A 17,321-nucleotide genomic window follows, 5' to 3' on the forward strand; every position below is an offset into this window, starting at 1 on the left:
GGAAGGGGGAAGGGGTCGGTGCCAGGCGCGGCCACCGCCCCCGGACCCCCAGCCCACCTCTTGCCCTCAAAGCTCGCCCGCGCCCGGCCGAGCCGCCGGCCCATGGCCACGGTGCGGGGCTCGCCCGGGCTGCTGGCCCTGCTGCTGCCGCTGCTAATGCCTGCAGGGGGATCCCGCTCGGGCAGCGCCGACCGCTGCAGCTGGAGGGGCAGGTGGGTGCGCACGGCCGGGCCCGGGGGCTGCGGAACCGGGAACCCCCCCCCCCCCCGGGAACCAGGGATCGCGGGGAGGGACTGAAGTAAACCCGGTGCCCGGTGCTGCCGGGTTTACTTCAGTCACCGGCAGGAAAATAGGCCACAAATGTTCTCGATATTCTCACATATTACATCCTTTCCCACTGTCTTTTGCTGCCTTTTTACTTTTAACTAATTATGCTGGCAGGGATTTGACTTTCATAAGTGACCTCAGCAAAAGTAACTGTTCTGAAAGCAGTGGAGTTACACAGGCTTGAACGAGAGCTCGGGAGCAGGGCCAGCACCACCCTTTTTATCAAAAACATTGTCTTGTTGAGTTTGGAAATATTAAAAGTAATTTTATAAAGTAGATCTTTAAACCAAATTTTTCAGGCATAACATCGCTGTGCAGCTCCTGCTGCAAGTCAGTGGTGCTCACCCCCATCCGTGCACTTGCAGGTGGGATTTTCTGGACAGCTGAGCAGTGGCCAGTTGTACCACAAGGAAGAGTTTTGAGCTGTTTAGCAGTGAGAAATTGCTCTCTGACATTCCTCTGGGTGCTGCAGACATTCAAGCATGGATTTGGTGAAAGGGACTGAGGCTCCTTCCCGCGCACCCAGCTGTGAGCATTCCCTGTCCTCTGTGGCTCCTGCGTGGTGCTGCAGTTCAGATCCGCGGGGCGGGAGGGAAGGAACCCAGTCCTGCCGGAGGAAGCCAATTTAAGGGTCATTAGGAGAGTTAGGAATAAGATCTGTATGTCCAGATGGTGCGGGGTGCAGTGGCCTTCCCTTCCCCTTCCCCTTCCCTTCCCTTCCCTTCCCTCCCCCATTCCTGACATTTCCGTGCTGTTTTCCCGCAGTGGTCCGAGCCGGGAGCCCCGTTCCCGTGCCGTGGAGCAGGTCCGCCTGCGCTGCCCCGAGGGCTCCCTGGAGTGGATGTACCCAGCCCGAGCCCTGCGCGGTGCTGGAGCCCAACGTGGCCAGTGTCCTGCACACCACGCTCTGCATCAAACCCGCCCGCGACTTCCAGGGCGCCAGCATCTACGTGGAACGTGCTGGGCAGCTGCACCTGGTGGTGAGCGAGGCAGAGGGGGCTCGGCCCCGGCACGTGTCCTGCTTCAGTGCCCACACCCCACCGCGAGTGGCCCTGTTCCTGCAGGCCAGCCCGCAGAGGGACATCAGCCGCCGCACCGCCACCTTCCAGTACGAGCTGCTGAGCCAGCAGAGCACGGCCGGCCCCGACTTCAAAGAGATGGCCCTGGTTGAAGGTAAGAACAGGGGTTCCACTTCTGGGCAGATCTAAGGTGGCAGCTGATCCCCACTGAGCTGGTGCATCCCTGGAGACAGAGGCTGGTTTGGCGTTGCAAAGGAGGCCCTTCTGCCTGGCAGTGCCCTCACTGAGAGCATCCTCTGTGCTAATTTCTTTGCTGTGCTGTATTTGCATAACAAGAATTTTGGGTTGCATCTGATCACAGTGCTCTTCCAGCTGGTTGTTCTGTCCAATTTCCCCTCTGAATTCACCAGTCCTTTTGCAATGGGATGTACTAGAGTGTTGTAAGTAACTGCTCTGTTTCTTGTAGCCATGTGCCGTCCTTGTGACAACATGGAACTCCTTATGGCCATCTGCAGCAGTGATTTTGGTAAGCTGACTAAAGGAGTCATTCTGCCTTTAATTTATATTGATTATTTGGATTTATTTGCTGTTTTTCTTAAAATAATAGCATGACTGTGCTTTCTGATCTGGGAAAGAAACTGTGGAAAAGAGTCTGAATGGGGGGGGGGGGGGTGCAGAGTGAAACCCAGAAGGGAGAGAGAAGGGAGAAGCTTTTCTGCCAAGGTCCTAATTTCCTGCAGGCAGAAATGTTATGAACTAAAACTGAGGTGTGAGTAATGCTCACAGGTGTGCTGCTGGCTCGCAGGTGTAGCTGAGTCACGTGTGTAGATGTACACTCAGGTTGAACGTACTTGGTGTGGTCATTTTTATTCCCTTTGTTTGTATGTTTTTTTATCCCAGTTATGAATTTGTCTTCTCTCTCCCCTCAGTTTGACACTCCCCAGTTTTTTATAGTAGAGGCAGTGAGTTGTTTGCAACTTAGCTAAAGATTTCATGTGATTTAGACTTTCCTCCAGTGACATCCTGGTTAGGTTTCATCCCTGATGAGGGATCAGCACAGTTATTAGTCCATAAGAAAAGAAATAATAAGATATAGTCATCCAATAATACATTTTTTCCATTTTTCTTACTAATGCAATATTTTTTTAATTTAAATTGTAATTTGTTAATTTTATTGCTACATTTTTTTCCACATTCACATTTGTACCTCTTTGGTTAGCTCAAATAGCTAAAGCTGTAGAGTTGCCTCTCCACATAGCCACAATTCCATTGCTGTAAATGTACCTACATAAAGAATAAAACTACAAACTCCATATTCAACATTTAAAAACCTCACCAAATCGCTGCTTTCCCTCCAGGGCTTGCCATACTTTAAGGCTTTTAAAATCAGACACCAGCATTATGGTGCAAATACAAAGCCAGTGCGGAGCATGCTTCCTTAAGAGTGCTCCACAGCTGGTAATTTTTATTCTTCTTCTGGACTAACTGGTGCCATCCAGCCCATCCTCTGTCCTGGAGGAAGGACTGGTAATTTTAATTCTTCTGGACTAACTGGTGCCATCCAGCCTGTTGTCTGTCCTGCAGGAAGGTGTGGTTCCCAAGCCGGCGCTGTCCCCACCGAGACTGACAGATGTGGGGGCGCAGGCACACAAAGGGGACACTCACAGCAGCCCCAGCCCAGAAGGAACAGCCCTTTGAACTGACGCTATTTATGGCCTGACTTCCTTGCCCCGCTCTGAAATCGCTCTCATCAGCTGTTTTGATTAGAGAAAATAGCTGCTAATGAAAGTGTAAATGACACTGGCAGTGAATGGGGGCTTTGTGGTTGTCCTGAGCATGGGGGTCTGCAGCCACTGCACCCCACGCAGTGCAGGAGCAACCTGGAGCACCAGGAACAAGGGCATTATAGCTTGTCAATAGACTTGACTGCATGTGATTAAAAATGGTCACACTAAGAGGGAGACAGAGAACAGAGACATCTGTTACACAAAATTCTGGATTCCCTTGGAAATCTAAATAATTGAGGAAGTTCTTGAGAACTTCTGAGATAAAGTTTTTCTGCATCTTGGGTTGTTGAGTTTTCTGTAAAAGAGTGAAAGAGTTTAGTGGCAGGAGGGTGGTTTGTAACCTCTCACTTGCTGAAGAGCTCTTTCTCAAATGGTGAATGTTTCTGAGCCTCCTATGGATGTGGGATTGAAATTAATTAAATTAGTAGAAGAAAAATTGATTGCTGTGGAAAATGGGGCAGTGACAATGATAAAGGTGGCTGCAGGACAACAAACACCTGTCAGATGGGATGCTTCATTCTCCATATGATGGATGCAAAGAATGCTTTCAAAGAGAGACAATGGCTTCTTATGCTTTCCTTCCAGCTAGGATCCTTCTGGGAGAAGAAGGTACATGAATGCAAAGTGATTTATAATAAGGCTTCAATTCAAGTCACTTTAAGAGTTTTAGTGTTGTTTATCATCTCCCAAAATGTCTTTGGTGGATGGATGACATTGTCTTTTGAGAAGGAAAAAAAACCCACTAAATGTTTAAATGAAAAACATTTAGCAAGCTCTCATTTTTTTCTGGCCAAATAATATTCTGATTCTTCTTGCATCAGCCTCTGTTAGTGCTGTGAAAGGAAAAGCTCCAGAGTCCCCTGGAGTCAGGCAGGAGGCATCTGTGGTAGTCGTAATCTTGGAACACAGACTGAAAAAAATGAATCCCTTAGCTGACCTCTTGTCATGTGCTTTTTATCCTCCACTACTTTGCATTAACAAGCTTTTTCCCCTGGTGTAGCTGGTCTGAGAGCTTGCATGGGGATCCCCTGGGCAAAGGATGCAGTGTAAACTCAGGAATGTGTCCATGTGCAGGTGGTAGGTGTCAAAGCTGCACAGCAAAGCTGCTCTCAGTTCTTTCATTCTGTGAGCTCGTAGTACCTGCACTGTCCCCTTCTGCTCCATAACCACCTCCTGTCTCCTTCACATCCAGTGGTGAAAGGATCCATCCAAAGTGTCTCCCACGACTCAGAGAACCACATGTCCCAGGTTGATGTCAGACTCCAGAAGGTCTACAGGCAGAAAAAAACAGATTTTCCAGCAGGAGGAAGGTAGTGGGGAATGGCGAGGCCCCATCCGAACCCTTCTGCAGTGCCAGGTGAAGAAGGGAGGGGGAGATTTCCTCTTCACTGGGAGTGAACACTTTGGGGAAGCCTGGCTGGGCTGTGCCCCTCGCTTTAAGGATTTCATGCTGGTTTACCAGGCTGCCAGAGAAAGGGGAGCCAACCCCTGTGAGTTTGAGCTCAACTGACATGAGAGACACTGCTGCTGAGAGTTGAAAAATTTCAGCCCAGTCTTTGGATACTGAATCTGGAGCAGAGTTAAAAGGACTAAAGTTACAATTCCACCTAAACTGGGACCTGGAGGATTTCCTGGAAGATAATGGCTCTGTGAGCCCTGTGAACTGACTTTTAACTCACATTAATTTCTCTTTCATCACATTTTCTCTGCCTCACAAAATAACTTTGGATTTTGGAAAGAGAGTCTTTTGGGGAAGGTTAGGAAACAGCCTGTGCTCAGTACTAGAAAAGTCTCTCGAACATCTCTTGCTCTGTGTAAATGTTACGTGCTTTTTCTCTAGACATTTTTCTCCCCTCCCCAATCTCTGCCTGATTTCTCTTCCTTTAAAGGTAAATGTGAAAACTCTCTCTAACTTGGGAGGAAAAAACTACCTCTAAAGAAAAAAAAGCCCTTTCTTCACCAAGAATTACTTGATTTTTAAAATGGAATGTAGATGCTGTAAAAAGTACATGCTCTTTTCTGACACTGAAAAAACATTAAGGAGTTTAATACAAGCACAAACAAAATGCAGCTAAGTCGCCTCCTTAAAGTTCTGTTGAACTAATTTAGGATCAAGAATTGCTCATGATGGTATTTTCACCTAAATTATCTGCCTCTTTGCAATTAGCTTTTATTATTTGATTGGTGGCTCCTCCCACCCTCCCTTAGTGCTTTAGCCAGACTCACACAATTGCCTGTATTTTATGTAAATGGAATTGCTACACCGTAAAATGATATACAAATGTGTCTACCACACAGAAGCCAAGAAATGGTGTGAATAAACCCATTATTTCCCATGCAATGGCATCTGATTGCAGCCTGGGCAGCACGGGGCTGACAGATGTGAGCCCATGACGGGCCACGGAGAAAACTGAGTGAGGAAAACTCTGACAGGCCACAATTAATTGACTTCTGGAATGACTCCTCTTTTCCACAGTTCTACTTGGCTGAGCAAGATTCACAAATTGCTGTCTTGAACTTTTTTATGGGACAAAATAGCTGCCAGTGAAAGTCTAAATGACATAAGCTCTGAATAGAAGTCATACAATGACCACACTGTGACATGTTTTTAACTGACATTGATTATTTGAGAAGTAGCAGCCTTTTAATTGGGAGGGAATTAGGAAGGGGGGAAGAAATGGGAGGGAGTCAGAGGCCTGGGTACAGAAATACATTGTTAAACACTAACCAACACAATTTTACTAAAATAGGGAATGTCTTGATAAACATTTTTACATATATTTACAGAGAGTATGAGCTGGAGTCTAAGTTGGTTGTTCTTTTTGCTGTGAAAAAGTGTTCACAAAGCTAAATCAACAGGAAATGCCATTAGCAAGGAAGAAAACAGACCTTGCATGAATATGATCATGCTGACTTCCCTGGGGCCTCAGTACCTGCTCAGGCCTCTGGCTGTAGCACAGTCAAGCTTACACAGGCTTAAGATAACTCTTTGTCTGTCTTTGGAAACTGAGGCAAAGCTCTGGTGGACCTAATTGACCTCCTGATCCCAGGGACAGCATGGGACAAGGAATGAAGATGAGGATTTCCCCCCCGCCTTGGTTTCTGTAGTACCTATCACACTGTTCAAGCAACACTGTGTCAGTCTGCAAACTCTTCAGAGATTTCCTTCCCCAAAACCTTCCTCAGCCCAACTCACTTGGAGAACTTGAGGTGGAAATGTTTAACTGGTTCCATGGATGCTTTGTTTGGGCAGATTTTTAAATCTGTTGAGGCACCAGAGCAGCTCCCTGCTGAATTGCTCTCCACTGGCAGCAGCTTGCAATTTCACTGGGTGAAATCATCAAGAATCATCACCTGTTGCTGCTTCCAGGTGTAACTTGGGCTTGCAGATGCTGGACCTCACCTAAGGCTTTTTAGAGCAATCCCACACTGTGTCTTCTTTAATTGTCCATCTTCCTCCAGCTGATTGGTTGTGCTTACCCAAAAATGTCTCCAGTTTTGTGTCCTGGGAAGGATTATCTCATCCCCAGTAAGGAGGCAGCATCACTGACAATGGCTCAGGGGAAGGAGGCAGTTCAGGACCAGTCCAGAGAACAGCAAAGCTCTGCCTGCCCCTTCCCCAGCTCCCCACAGCCCAGTGAGTGATGCCCTAGAAGAGCTGGCCTTTGCTCTGACTTCACTTCTGCTTCCCTCCCCACTTCCACCCTGAGCAGAGAACAAAACACTCAGAGTTAGGGTTTACTGTGAGTTTTTATTGAATTCAAACCATCACCAGTCACCAGCCAGCCCCTGGCGTGGGCACAGGCCCAGGGACCAGGTGGCACCAAATCCATGGTGGTGGCCCTGCCTGTGCGTGGCTGGCACAGCTACAAACAGTAACACAGACTGAAGTACAGGGCTGATACATCAGCATAACCAACAGGCTGATAACTGCATAAGCATATCTTCTTCTTAATACACTGCTTTACTGATGTCTTTAATTCAAGAAAAGATTAAACATTCATTTACTTTCATTCAGCAACTGTTTTTTTTAATTTACTCTCATTTGTATATTAAAATGCAAATCAATGCATGCTCTCATGGTGTTAACACCAGAATTAGTTCTTTTTCTAGACTAAGTTACTTTCTTTGTAATACTAAAAAGAGAATGACAAAATATATGCTCCAATATATGTCTTGTTTAAAACCAGTGCAGCTCTTACAGGTAGTGCCCAAGTAAAATCACTTTAGTTGTGTTGAAAAGGCTTTAAAATGATCATTTATCATGCAGTAACTAGTATTTCTCCTAAACACACTAATATTTATTATTAGTTATAAAAGTTATATCACACTAATGTTCCAAAATATGCAAGATACCTGAAGCTAACCAAAAGATTTCTCAGATGCCCAGAGATTGTTGCTAGTAATGCCAAGGTCCCCAATCCCATCCCCATATGGATCATTCACTCAAGATCTGGTCTCAGTGATCCTTGTGAGTCCCTTCCAACTCAGAATATTCTGTGATTCTGTGAATTCCAAAGTAACAGAACTTCACTCTATGACTTCTAGTCATTCATAGCACAAAGGAAAACAGAACAGAGGTTCAGGGGCCCAGCAGAAGGCTTGTTTCACTGCCTGGAAATGCAGGACACCTCATGTGTTCCACATGCTTGGTCCTACACCAGTGTCCAATGTCAAGAATCCCACTTTGTCCAATGAGGCAGAATAAAGCTGCTCTTTACTTTGTTTGGGTGTCCTTCCAGATCATGGCCACAGAAAGCCATAGACTCAGAGGCCAGTACTGACACCTCTTTAAAGTCAAGAAGCAAGGAATAGAGGATGGAGACTTTCTCCTCTGCACAGACTGCTGGAGCACATTTTTGCCCACAGCCAAGGGGACAGAGTACTCCTGCAGCACCCTGCTGAGTTCATCTACAGCCCTGTGGCACAGCCAAGGAGAAAAGGATTTCTCAGAGGGAACTGCTCTTATCTTTCACTGCTGAAAAACCCAGTTTGTCACCCATTGCTGGTTCCCAGCAGGACACTGCCTCCTTCTGCACCTTCTGCAGCATTCTGCTCAGGCTGGGAGTTTTAGTGCTGACTGTGCTTTGGAAAGTGGAGACCCTCAGAGAGTAGAACTGCTCCAAAGACAGCCGTGGCACTTTCAGGTCCACCATCCATTCCATATCCTATTCTGACCAAAAAATTGGAAGAAATGAGACTTGTGCTATCCTTGACAAAGTAGTAAGAGTTTACAAACCAAGTAAAAATAGACACCAAGCCTGAATTCCTGAAAGCCTCTCTCCAAAGCACTTTGGCTAATCTGGAGTGTAGTCACAGAGGTTCTTTTAAACATTCTAACAATTCTCTGCCAAACTGCCAGCAGTGGCTTTGTGTTCTATTTCACCAAGTCCTGTAAGGGCAGTTTTAGAAATCCAAGTCCAGGAAGGCTCTCATGTGAGCTTCCCATGGGCTACAGAAATCAAAGCTAGTACAGTAAATCCAGAGGCACCAACAAGGTACAGGCCCTATAACTATGAGATCCAAACACCTTGATTGCCTACAGATTGTTTTAAAGTTGTAAGGAAGAAGGACAGATTTCTCTGTACCTGGTGAGAACTTCTGAAGACATACCACAACCCAAAGAACACCAGGAGAATTAAAAATCCATCCCAAAAAGAATGGATGTATATTCATTCTCCTTTATGCTAATTCTCTGTATGTCAAAAGACTCACCCCATCTGCCCACAGGTTTCATGCAGAGAGGAACCAGCATTTCCCAAGTACTTGCACTCTGTCTTGAGACTCCTCAAACTGTAGTCCCAAAAAGATGCAAGAAATCCAGTTTCTACCACCTGAACAACAACAGGTACACCAGGAGATAATATCCCACCTCATAAAGAGGAAAAACTTTATGACAGGAGACCCTGCTTTAAGCTAAAGATAACCAGCAGAGAATATCCCACCTCCTAAAGAGGAAAACCATTAAAACAGGAGAACCTGTGAGCAGGAATGCACCCCCTGAACTCCTCAGCACACACAAAAACACCTAGCACTGAAGAGCCTTCAGTGTGAAGATGTGAAGCATGTTCTGGGTCAGAAGATGACACAGAATGCTTCATCCCACAATCTTCATCACAGGATGCATACCACTGCTCTGCAGGATGCCTTCCTGACAGCTCTCTGCTGTATCCCCAGTGTCTGGGCTGATATGATTTGTTTCCTGGTGATTCTAATACCATTTATTTCCCATCAATTCTAGAAGTCTCTGCAGTTCCATTCTGATGAGAATTGTCATAGTGGCTTTTATAAATGACAGCCATAAGACCTGAATTTAGGGATTTCAACAGCTTTCTGTAGCATCTGGCGGAGTCCTACACTGAGAACACCTGTAGGGATAACAGTGTGCACAGGCCAAAAGGCAACAGTGAGACCACCCTCAGAGCCGGAATTTGTCAAGGAATTCTTCCCGTTTCTTTCTCAAAGGGGTCATTGTTACCCATGAACACATTAATGCTGTTGCTCCTTTACAGGAAACCACAGAAGCCACAGGCGCCACTGAAGACATTTAACAAGGATTTGCATCATAACTTTGATTTCAGGGCAATCAAGACCTTTGCAAACCCTTGTAGTTTGTACCATCACCAACATTTTGCTAAATCACTGTCTAAAGGCTTTAGCAATTCAGACCAAAGAACTGGCAGATTTCCTAAACTGCTTAAAAGAGATGATAATTTTTGTATCAAATAATCAATCTTTGAGACAGATTTTCTGTGCTGTAATTGAACTACACTGAGTTACAAGACCTTACTCTTTCATGTGACAGAGAGAGAGAACAGCATCACTGGAAAACAGCCAGAAGGCTGGGTACAAGGCTTCAGTGAACTGAGCTTTGAATTTATAGATCAGGTTATTCTTCTCCCCCACCGCCATGAAATTCACAAAGCCCCCCTCGCAGTGGAGCAGCACCCCAATCTTGGTAGCCTTTGTGTTGGGCAGGCACTTTTCCACGTCGTTGTGCCAGCATGATAACTTGGAGTTGAGCCACTCGATGCACCAGGACTTGCTGTTCCTGCCCAGGCGGCTCTCGGGGCCCTGGCGCTCCATGCTGCCGTAGCAGACGCCGAGGCCGCAGAAGCTGCCCTGCTGCAGCTCCACCTCCCAGTAGTGCACCCCTCTCTTGAAGCACTGGAAGCCCAGCACCTGGCGGTAATCGGTGAAGCGCTGGGGGTGGTACCTGTGACCTGGGAAGGTGTCTGAGATGGACATCCTGGTGTAGTTCTCAGCCAGAACCACGGTGTTGTGGGCCGTGTTGTAGTCCAGGGTGATGTTGGCAGCATCTGCAATGACACGAGTCACTCCAAGGGGCTGAAGAACAAAGCACTTTGGTTTATCCTGTCCTGCCTCAGCACTTGCTGCCATGTTTATCTGCCAGCTCTGCTCTCCTCCTCAGTGCAGCCAGCTCTTAGGGCCACAGTACAAGCTGCTGGGTTCAACTGCAGCTCTGTGTTGCACAACAGCCAAACGGAGGGGGAGTTTTCTTCCTTCCTGCAGCCTCACAGGATCCCTTTATAACCCAAATACCCCAAAAGAAGGCAATGGCTGATCTGGCAGCGAAGGTATGCCGTGTTGTATAGCATCTCAACAAGCCATCACAGGCTCAGATAAAAGCTTGCATTTCATTTAAAAATAATCCAGTGCATTACAGCGTGTTTCTAGGCTACTCTAATGCTGTCTTTTTTGGGGAAACCAAAATCCTTACCTAAAAAACTTAATTTATCTTCATAAAGATTCACAGATGCTGAAGATTGATTTGATTCATCCAGCAAAAGAACCACTTAGAAACCTTCTGCCCCCCTTTTCTCCAGAAATTTCCTTCATCTGTAACAACCTATTGAGCTAACAAAACCCCCTCAGATGTATTTTTGCCAGGTCACTACAGAGGACACGCAGCACTAGTACAACAAGAGCAAGGCTCATCTTTAAGGAGTGTAATGTTGGGTGTCTTACACTGCAAGAGCTCCTCTCTGGGTTTCTTCAGGAAGCTGTCCAGCAGCTCTTTAGCAGCAGCAGCAGCTGTGGCAGTTGGTGTGGTGGTTGGTGCTGTGTCAACAGAAGAACAGAGAGTTTGGCCAGCTGGGAAGAGACCTCACATGTTTAACACCCCATCAGACACACCCAGGCTGGAGCTGATCTGGTTTAGCCTCCTGCTGTTAACTTCAACATTAGCTCAGGCTGTTCACTGTCATGACAAGTTTTGAAAATCCCACTCTCTGGACAGCTTCTCTCAGTGTTTGATTGCTCCCACAGTGGCCAGCAAGAGCTGAACTTTTGTTCAATACACCAACACTAAAGACCATCTTATCATTTTAAGAGCAGTCAATGAAAATTAGAATACTCAAAATGAAAGTTTGGACTCACCAACTTTAGCAGCTTTCTTTTTCTCTTCTGAAGGGGGGAAAAGAAAAAAGTAAACTGTGAGTTCTACTGGGAGGCAAAAGCCACTGGTAAGACTGTGTCAGCTGCAGTACCATCACCATGGCTCTTCTGAAACTGCAGCAGTACAGAGCTGACAGTCCAGCAGGCTGAAGCCATGTACAAATACCCTCACAGTGGAAACACATCAAGCAAAACCTTCCATTTGCTTCCTATTTCACAGGGTCATAAGCCTGGAAGGAGCTTGATCTCCCCTCCAGGAGCAGTGTGTTCAGGCACGTAGAATGCTCCTGTTCTCGTGAGGAACACTGACTATTCCTTTCCTCTTTACAACAGAGCTTTTAGTGAGCAACAGGAGCTGCAGCTCCATTCCAGTCCTGCTTCCCCAGCACACCCCCTGACTGCTCCACACCAGCACTTGGACCATGTGTCAAGAGCTCCCTGGAAGTAACAGAAGCTGTTTCCTAACACTAACATTTACTTCAAAAAGAAAACAAGGAAGATCATCCAGACAGGCTACAGTGCCCATTAATTCTGGTATCTGGACAAAATAGAACTGAAAGGCCCCAGTACAACCTGCCACAAAGACCATCACCCCGGCCCTAGACTGGAGGCAGCAAAATGTTTGAGTAAGGCTCCTTTAATCACCACTTACTGGTGGCATCAGTGTTCCCCTGTGAAGTCATCTGAGCCTGGGGAACAGTTTTCTCTTTGTGGGACTGGTCTGTGAGGGAGGAAGAAAATAAACAGGATATGAACAGATCCTAAGCAGAGCTCAATACATACAAATCTATCAAACAAACCAAAAGGTGTTTGGCACAAATTAAAGAAACCTGCACCAACAAGAGGGTGGGGAGGCTCTGCTTTGTTTTACAGCCCACACTGACACCACTACAGGCTGATGCACCCGAGTACCTGTGCAGTTCTCCTGTCCAGCTCACAAGGCACCCTCCCTTCCCTGTGCCAAGGTGCTCACTGCAGGTCATCACTGCATCACCACCACAGCAAACAGCTCTGGGGTAACTGCCTCAACTCTTATTTAACAGTAAAGCCATAGTTAGGATGGGATTGTGTTCTGTGGTACTTACGTGGTCCGTGAGGCTTTTTTCCAACAGAGGGTTTGTTTGGAAGAGCTGCTGGAGGGGCCTTCGTTTTCACAGGTTTGGCTGCAATGGTGATAATTCACATTATGGTTTGTATGGTCAGGAACAATCATGCCTTAGTGAGGACATTTTCCCATCTTATCCATCTTTCCTGCCTTATGGCAGGTGGAGTCCTGCCACTCGAAAGCCTTTCCAATCTCCCCTCAAATCCACATCCTAACCACATGGAACCCTGCTACATAGTTATACCATAAATTACTCCAAGGAAGAAAGACTGAACTGTGCCAGAAGGGTGTAATATCATGATACTCATCAGCTTATCCAAGTATAGATAACAGTGAAGAAACACTGGCACATTTTATCTCCCAGTTTAGCCCAGACTGTAATGTTTTTGTGTGGAAATGGAGCACTGCAGAGATTGGAAGACACAATTTATATTAACCAACTGTATTTGTTGCACTTTAAAAAAAAAAATTGTATTTGGATTGGAGAGGAAAGATCCCTCATTTTAGCTCAAAGCCAAAGTAGAAAATGCCAATTTCCTCAGTGATACAGTACCTTCTTCTTTTTTCTCCCGACTCTGAATTACTGAAAGTTTCACTACGTCTTTGAGGGTAATGGCAGACTGGTAAGTGGAATGCATCACATTTTGGTCCATTTCAACTACGGGAACAAAAGCCTCTTTTGTTGATGTTCGTTGCAGTGCTGTTGCTCTCTGAAACAACAAATGAGAGACCACCTTGTGTAGCACACAGAGAAAAATGCAACCAACTTACTTTAAATGGGATGCAGTTTGTGCATTCATCTCAAATTCAAGGGAACAAAGGCCACAGTCAGACACAGGCTCCTGGCAAAATTCCAGCAGCAGCTCAGACACCTTAATTCCCACTGGTAACCAATGACCAGCCAGGTCACAGCACAGAGCTGCCACACCTCACAGAGGTGACTCCTGTCCAGTGACCCCTCTGCCTGTGGCAGAGGCAGTGGCTGAATTGGGAGAGTTACCAGACACCCCTTCAGCATTCTCTCACTGATATTTGTGGACTTTTCAGGACATCCTTTGATAGCAGGTTCTTGCACACCACTGCATTTCCATTTGACTGGAAGTCTCTGGAGAGCAGGACCACAGAAGGTTTTTGTCATTCTGCATTCTAGAATGAAGAGTTGGATTCACACTTAAATGACACATTACCTTCAAAAATAGAATATCATCACTTTCAGTCAGTGCCATCTCAATCTGATCTTTGAGAGACTGAATTTCGTTCTTCTTATTTCCCAGAACACTGTAAATATAATCAAACTTATTCCAAACTCTCTTTTCTTCCTCTGTAATCGCTTTCATGATCTCATTTTCTCGTTCTTCAATTATAGCTTTAACTTCTGAAAACTCATTTCTGATCAATTCTTTCTTTCTTGAAGCTGTCTCCTGGGGAAGACAAAAGCACTTAGGCACTGATTTCAACGGTAAACAAAATACTCAAGTGCTACTGAATGAAAGCTTCTGAGGAACATGTGGGCTTCTCTTCCTTGAAACAAGCAAGAGAAGAGCTGTCTATTTCGATGTTGTTTGGAAAGAAAATTCCTTCACTCACAAGAAATGGAGCCCATTCTCAGTGTCACCCTCATGTGAGGGTATAAAACCTTGCACAGTGCCAGGTTTACTCCCATCTCCCACAGAGCCTGGCTCTGCCAAGACTCCTCTTTTCTGTTCCTTGCAATTAACACCTCTCCTGCCAATGCAGCCTCAGCACCACTGTGCTTGTCACAGGGGTACAATCACCAACACCATGCATTGGCCAGCGGGTGCCAGGCAACCTGAGAGCACTCTGAGCAGTTCCCCACTTACAGCAGATTGGTTCTGTTTTGTTTTCACCGTGCTCATTGCCCGGGCAGTTCTTTCACTCTGTTTATGCAGCTCCTCAAGTTTTTTCTTCAGCAGCGACTGCAACAGGAGAGACCAGAAAGTACTTCAGAGAGGCAGTTGTCATGTCTGCTCTCAGTTTTAAATACTCTTGTAAGCATTTATTACTCTCAGTTTAAAACCTACCTTCCTTGAACCTTAGGGGCTGTAAAAGTACCGTCCTGCACATGTGTGGTTTGTGGCACCCACACCCTCCCCACCTCTCCCAAGAGCAAGATGCCATTGCTGACACTCTCTTCACAAAGGACCCGGTGCTTTCATCAGCACAGCAGTTCCCATGCTAGGAATAAATGTTACATTAGCTGTCAGGCTGAACTTCCAGCACAAAGTTGATGCTACTGTTCACCCCACTCCTTTTGAGAACTTTCTCCCTCAGATGTGATTTACGTGTTCCTTTAGTTCAAGATTCTGCTAAGCTCAACAGGGCTAAATTCTGCAGCTAAGCTGTGTACACACCCACTGAACAGATGGGAGTTGGACCACCTAAACCTTTTCAGCATACTTTACTCATCCACACTGATTTTAAGCTGTGCTGGAAAATATAGAGGCCAGGTTTCCCTCCCTTCCTTCTACTCCATGAACCTCCTTATGTCTTTCATTCACACACTTGAGATCTAGGATACCTTTATAATTCTTCTTAAGAACATCTGCAGGGGACTGTCAGCCCCTCGGGCAGTGACAAATCCTGGCAGTGAGAAGAGCAGCAGAGGAGGCTCAGGGTTCTGGGTGACGCCACAGAATATGGAAGGCCTCACTGGTGAGCCCAGCCCAGCCCAGGACAGCCCAGCCCTGTCAATCCAGCTCCCTGACAGCGCCTTCCTAGACCCCTGCTCGTGAGCAACATCTTGGAGGGACGAGGAAAACGCGAGGAATGGCTCTGGGGACGTGCCTGAGCACATGATGGAGGGCAGATAACAGTTCATCAATGACAGACACCAGATTTACAGCCGACGGCTCGTTCCGGCCTCCTCCCCGCACTCCAGAGCGGCTCCCCCAAGGGAGCCGAGGGGCGCTCCGGGGTGCCCCTGGGAGGGTGTTCCGGCCCCGGGGCCACCGGCCACCCCCGCCCAGCCCGGCTGCTCACCTGGGCAGAGGCTTTTGCCTGCTCCAAGGGGCTGGTGGGGCACAACTTGTGCCCGAGCAGGCAGAGGGAGCAGATGCAGACGCCGTGCTTGCTGCAGAAGAACTCGAAGAGCCTGTTGTGCTGGGGGCACTTGCGCAGCTGCAGGTCGCGCACGGTCGGGCAGAGCTGGTGGTCGCGGAAGGCTGGGCTGTCGCGGTGCGGCCGCAGGTGCTCGGCGCAGAAGGACGCGGTGCAGGTCAGGCAGGTCTGCACGGCCGGCGCCTCCTGGCAGCTGTCGCAAAACACAGGGGGCTCCGCCGCCCAGCATCCCCCCGACTCCCCCTCGCCATCCCCATCCTCATTCTCCTCCTCTTCCTCGCCCTTGGCCCCGGAGTGGCCCTGGAGCTGCTCCACCACCCGGCACAGCACCGTGTTCTTCTGCAGCTGCGGGCGGCCCGCGAAGGTGGCCCGGCACTGCGGGCAGCTGAAGCCCCCCGAGAGGCCGGCCCAGGTGAGTTCCAGGCAGGAGGCGCAGAAGTTGTGCCCGCAGGGCACCGTCACGGGACTGCTGAAGAGGCAGAGGCAGATGGAGCAGGTGAGCTCCTCTTCCAGCCCCGACAGGCCCGACTCTGACTCCAGCGCCGCCATCGCCCCGTCCACAGCTGCCCCAAGAACCCAAAACAAACCTGGGCTCGGAGAAACGAAACTAGGGCCAGGGCTTTCCGGAAAACTACGTGTCCGATCCCCGCCCCGACGGGAGGGGCGGGAGCCGGGGGACGAACCCTGAGGCGCCCGCCCATGTGGGGGCAGCTCCGGGATGCGGGGGGCTCTGCCCTGCGGAACGGGCCCCGGGGCGAGGACGGGACCCCGGGCCGGGGAGGGGACTCCGCGTCGGGGACGCGACGCCCGCGGGGCTGCGGCCGGGCCGGGCCGGGGGCTCCGAGCCGGGGTCGGGGCAGCATCACCCGGAGGTGCCCGGAGGCCTCGGGGTCGGATCCGAACCGCAGCAGGGCGTTTGGGGTGCGGTGCCCACCCGCGCTGCCCGCCCCGCTCCCGGCCGGCCCCCCGCTCAAGGGAACTCGGGACAGCCCAGCGCTGTCCGGCCGCTGCCGCGACCACCGCGCCCGCCGGCTCCGCCCGGGGCTCAGGGAGGGTGTGAACCCCAAATCCTCCCGAGCACCGCCCCAGCTGCTCCGAACTGTGGGTAACCTGGATGCTGGAGATCCATAGGTTCATAGGACTCATAGGTTTGGGTTGGAAAGGACCTTAAAAATAATCTGTTTGCAACAGCTGATGTCAGTGCAATGTTTTTAAAGCACACGGATTACTGCTTTGTGATTGTGGAAACCATATCAACGGAAGATGCTTTCTCAAATTTCTTTTTCTCGGTCTAACTGTTCAATAATCACTGTTTCTAACAGGAACATTGATGCTGAATAGCAACATGGCAAGTACTCCTGTCTTAACTAACTTGACTGCAAATTGTTCCACTGATCTCTTCCGCTTCTGCCCTGTCTGCTGGTGTCCCAGGGACTTCCTTGGCGCCCTCTGTATTTCTCCACCCATGCTGGCAGCAGGGAAAAAAGGAGCAGCCTGGCACAAAGTCTGTGACCCCCCAATAATTTAAACAGAATTTGATGGGCTGCAGCAGAAGGAGCCGTGTGCTCTCAACTCTTATCCAGTGGG

General features: G+C 48.3%; 2 protein-coding genes across 2 annotated transcripts; one reads left to right on the plus strand and one right to left on the minus strand.

Annotated features, from left to right (window-relative positions):
• The first annotated feature begins 72 nt into the window (after nucleotides 1-72).
• On the plus strand, nucleotides 73-5,594 carry LOC132336854 (meteorin-like protein). Its single transcript, XM_059864752.1, is given in 6 exon segments — nucleotides 73-212; nucleotides 1,093-1,191; nucleotides 1,193-1,500; nucleotides 1,813-1,872; nucleotides 4,326-4,414; nucleotides 4,416-5,594. Coding segments are annotated over 6 exon segments (894 nt in total). The 5' UTR covers nucleotides 73-102; the 3' UTR covers nucleotides 4,644-5,594.
• A 1,270-nt stretch (nucleotides 5,595-6,864) lies between these two features.
• TRIM25 (tripartite motif containing 25) lies at nucleotides 6,865-16,375 on the minus strand. Its single transcript, XM_059864746.1, has 9 exons — nucleotides 15,657-16,375; nucleotides 14,498-14,593; nucleotides 13,844-14,077; nucleotides 13,210-13,366; nucleotides 12,637-12,714; nucleotides 12,204-12,272; nucleotides 11,534-11,560; nucleotides 11,123-11,215; nucleotides 6,865-10,452 (listed from the first exon to the last, which is right to left on the minus strand). The coding sequence occupies exons 1-9, from the start codon at nucleotides 16,281-16,283 to the stop codon at nucleotides 9,920-9,922; spliced, it is 1,914 nt and encodes a 637-aa protein (XP_059720729.1). The 5' UTR covers nucleotides 16,284-16,375; the 3' UTR covers nucleotides 6,865-9,919.
• Between the last annotated feature and the right edge of the window lie 946 nt (nucleotides 16,376-17,321).

Source organism: Haemorhous mexicanus, chromosome 20, assembly GCF_027477595.1.
Source record: "Haemorhous mexicanus isolate bHaeMex1 chromosome 20, bHaeMex1.pri, whole genome shotgun sequence".
In the NCBI taxonomy this organism is placed as follows: domain Eukaryota; kingdom Metazoa; phylum Chordata; class Aves; order Passeriformes; family Fringillidae; genus Haemorhous; species Haemorhous mexicanus.

What these genes read in the sequence shown, in the direction of transcription:
- TRIM25 (XM_059864746.1), bottom strand. Translation starts at nt 16,283, where the DNA reads ATGGCGGCGCTGGAGTCAGAGTCGGGCCTGTCGGGGCTGGAAGAGGAG. An exon ending in CAAAACAGAACCAATCTGCT is followed by an intron (nt 14,078 to 14,497) that starts GTAAGTGGGGAA and finishes TGTCTTCCCCAG; the next exon opens with GAGACAGCTTCAAGAAAGAA. An exon ending in AAAAAAGCCTCACGGACCAC is followed by an intron (nt 12,273 to 12,636) that starts GTAAGTACCACA and finishes CCTCCCTCACAG; the next exon opens with ACCAGTCCCACAAAGAGAAA.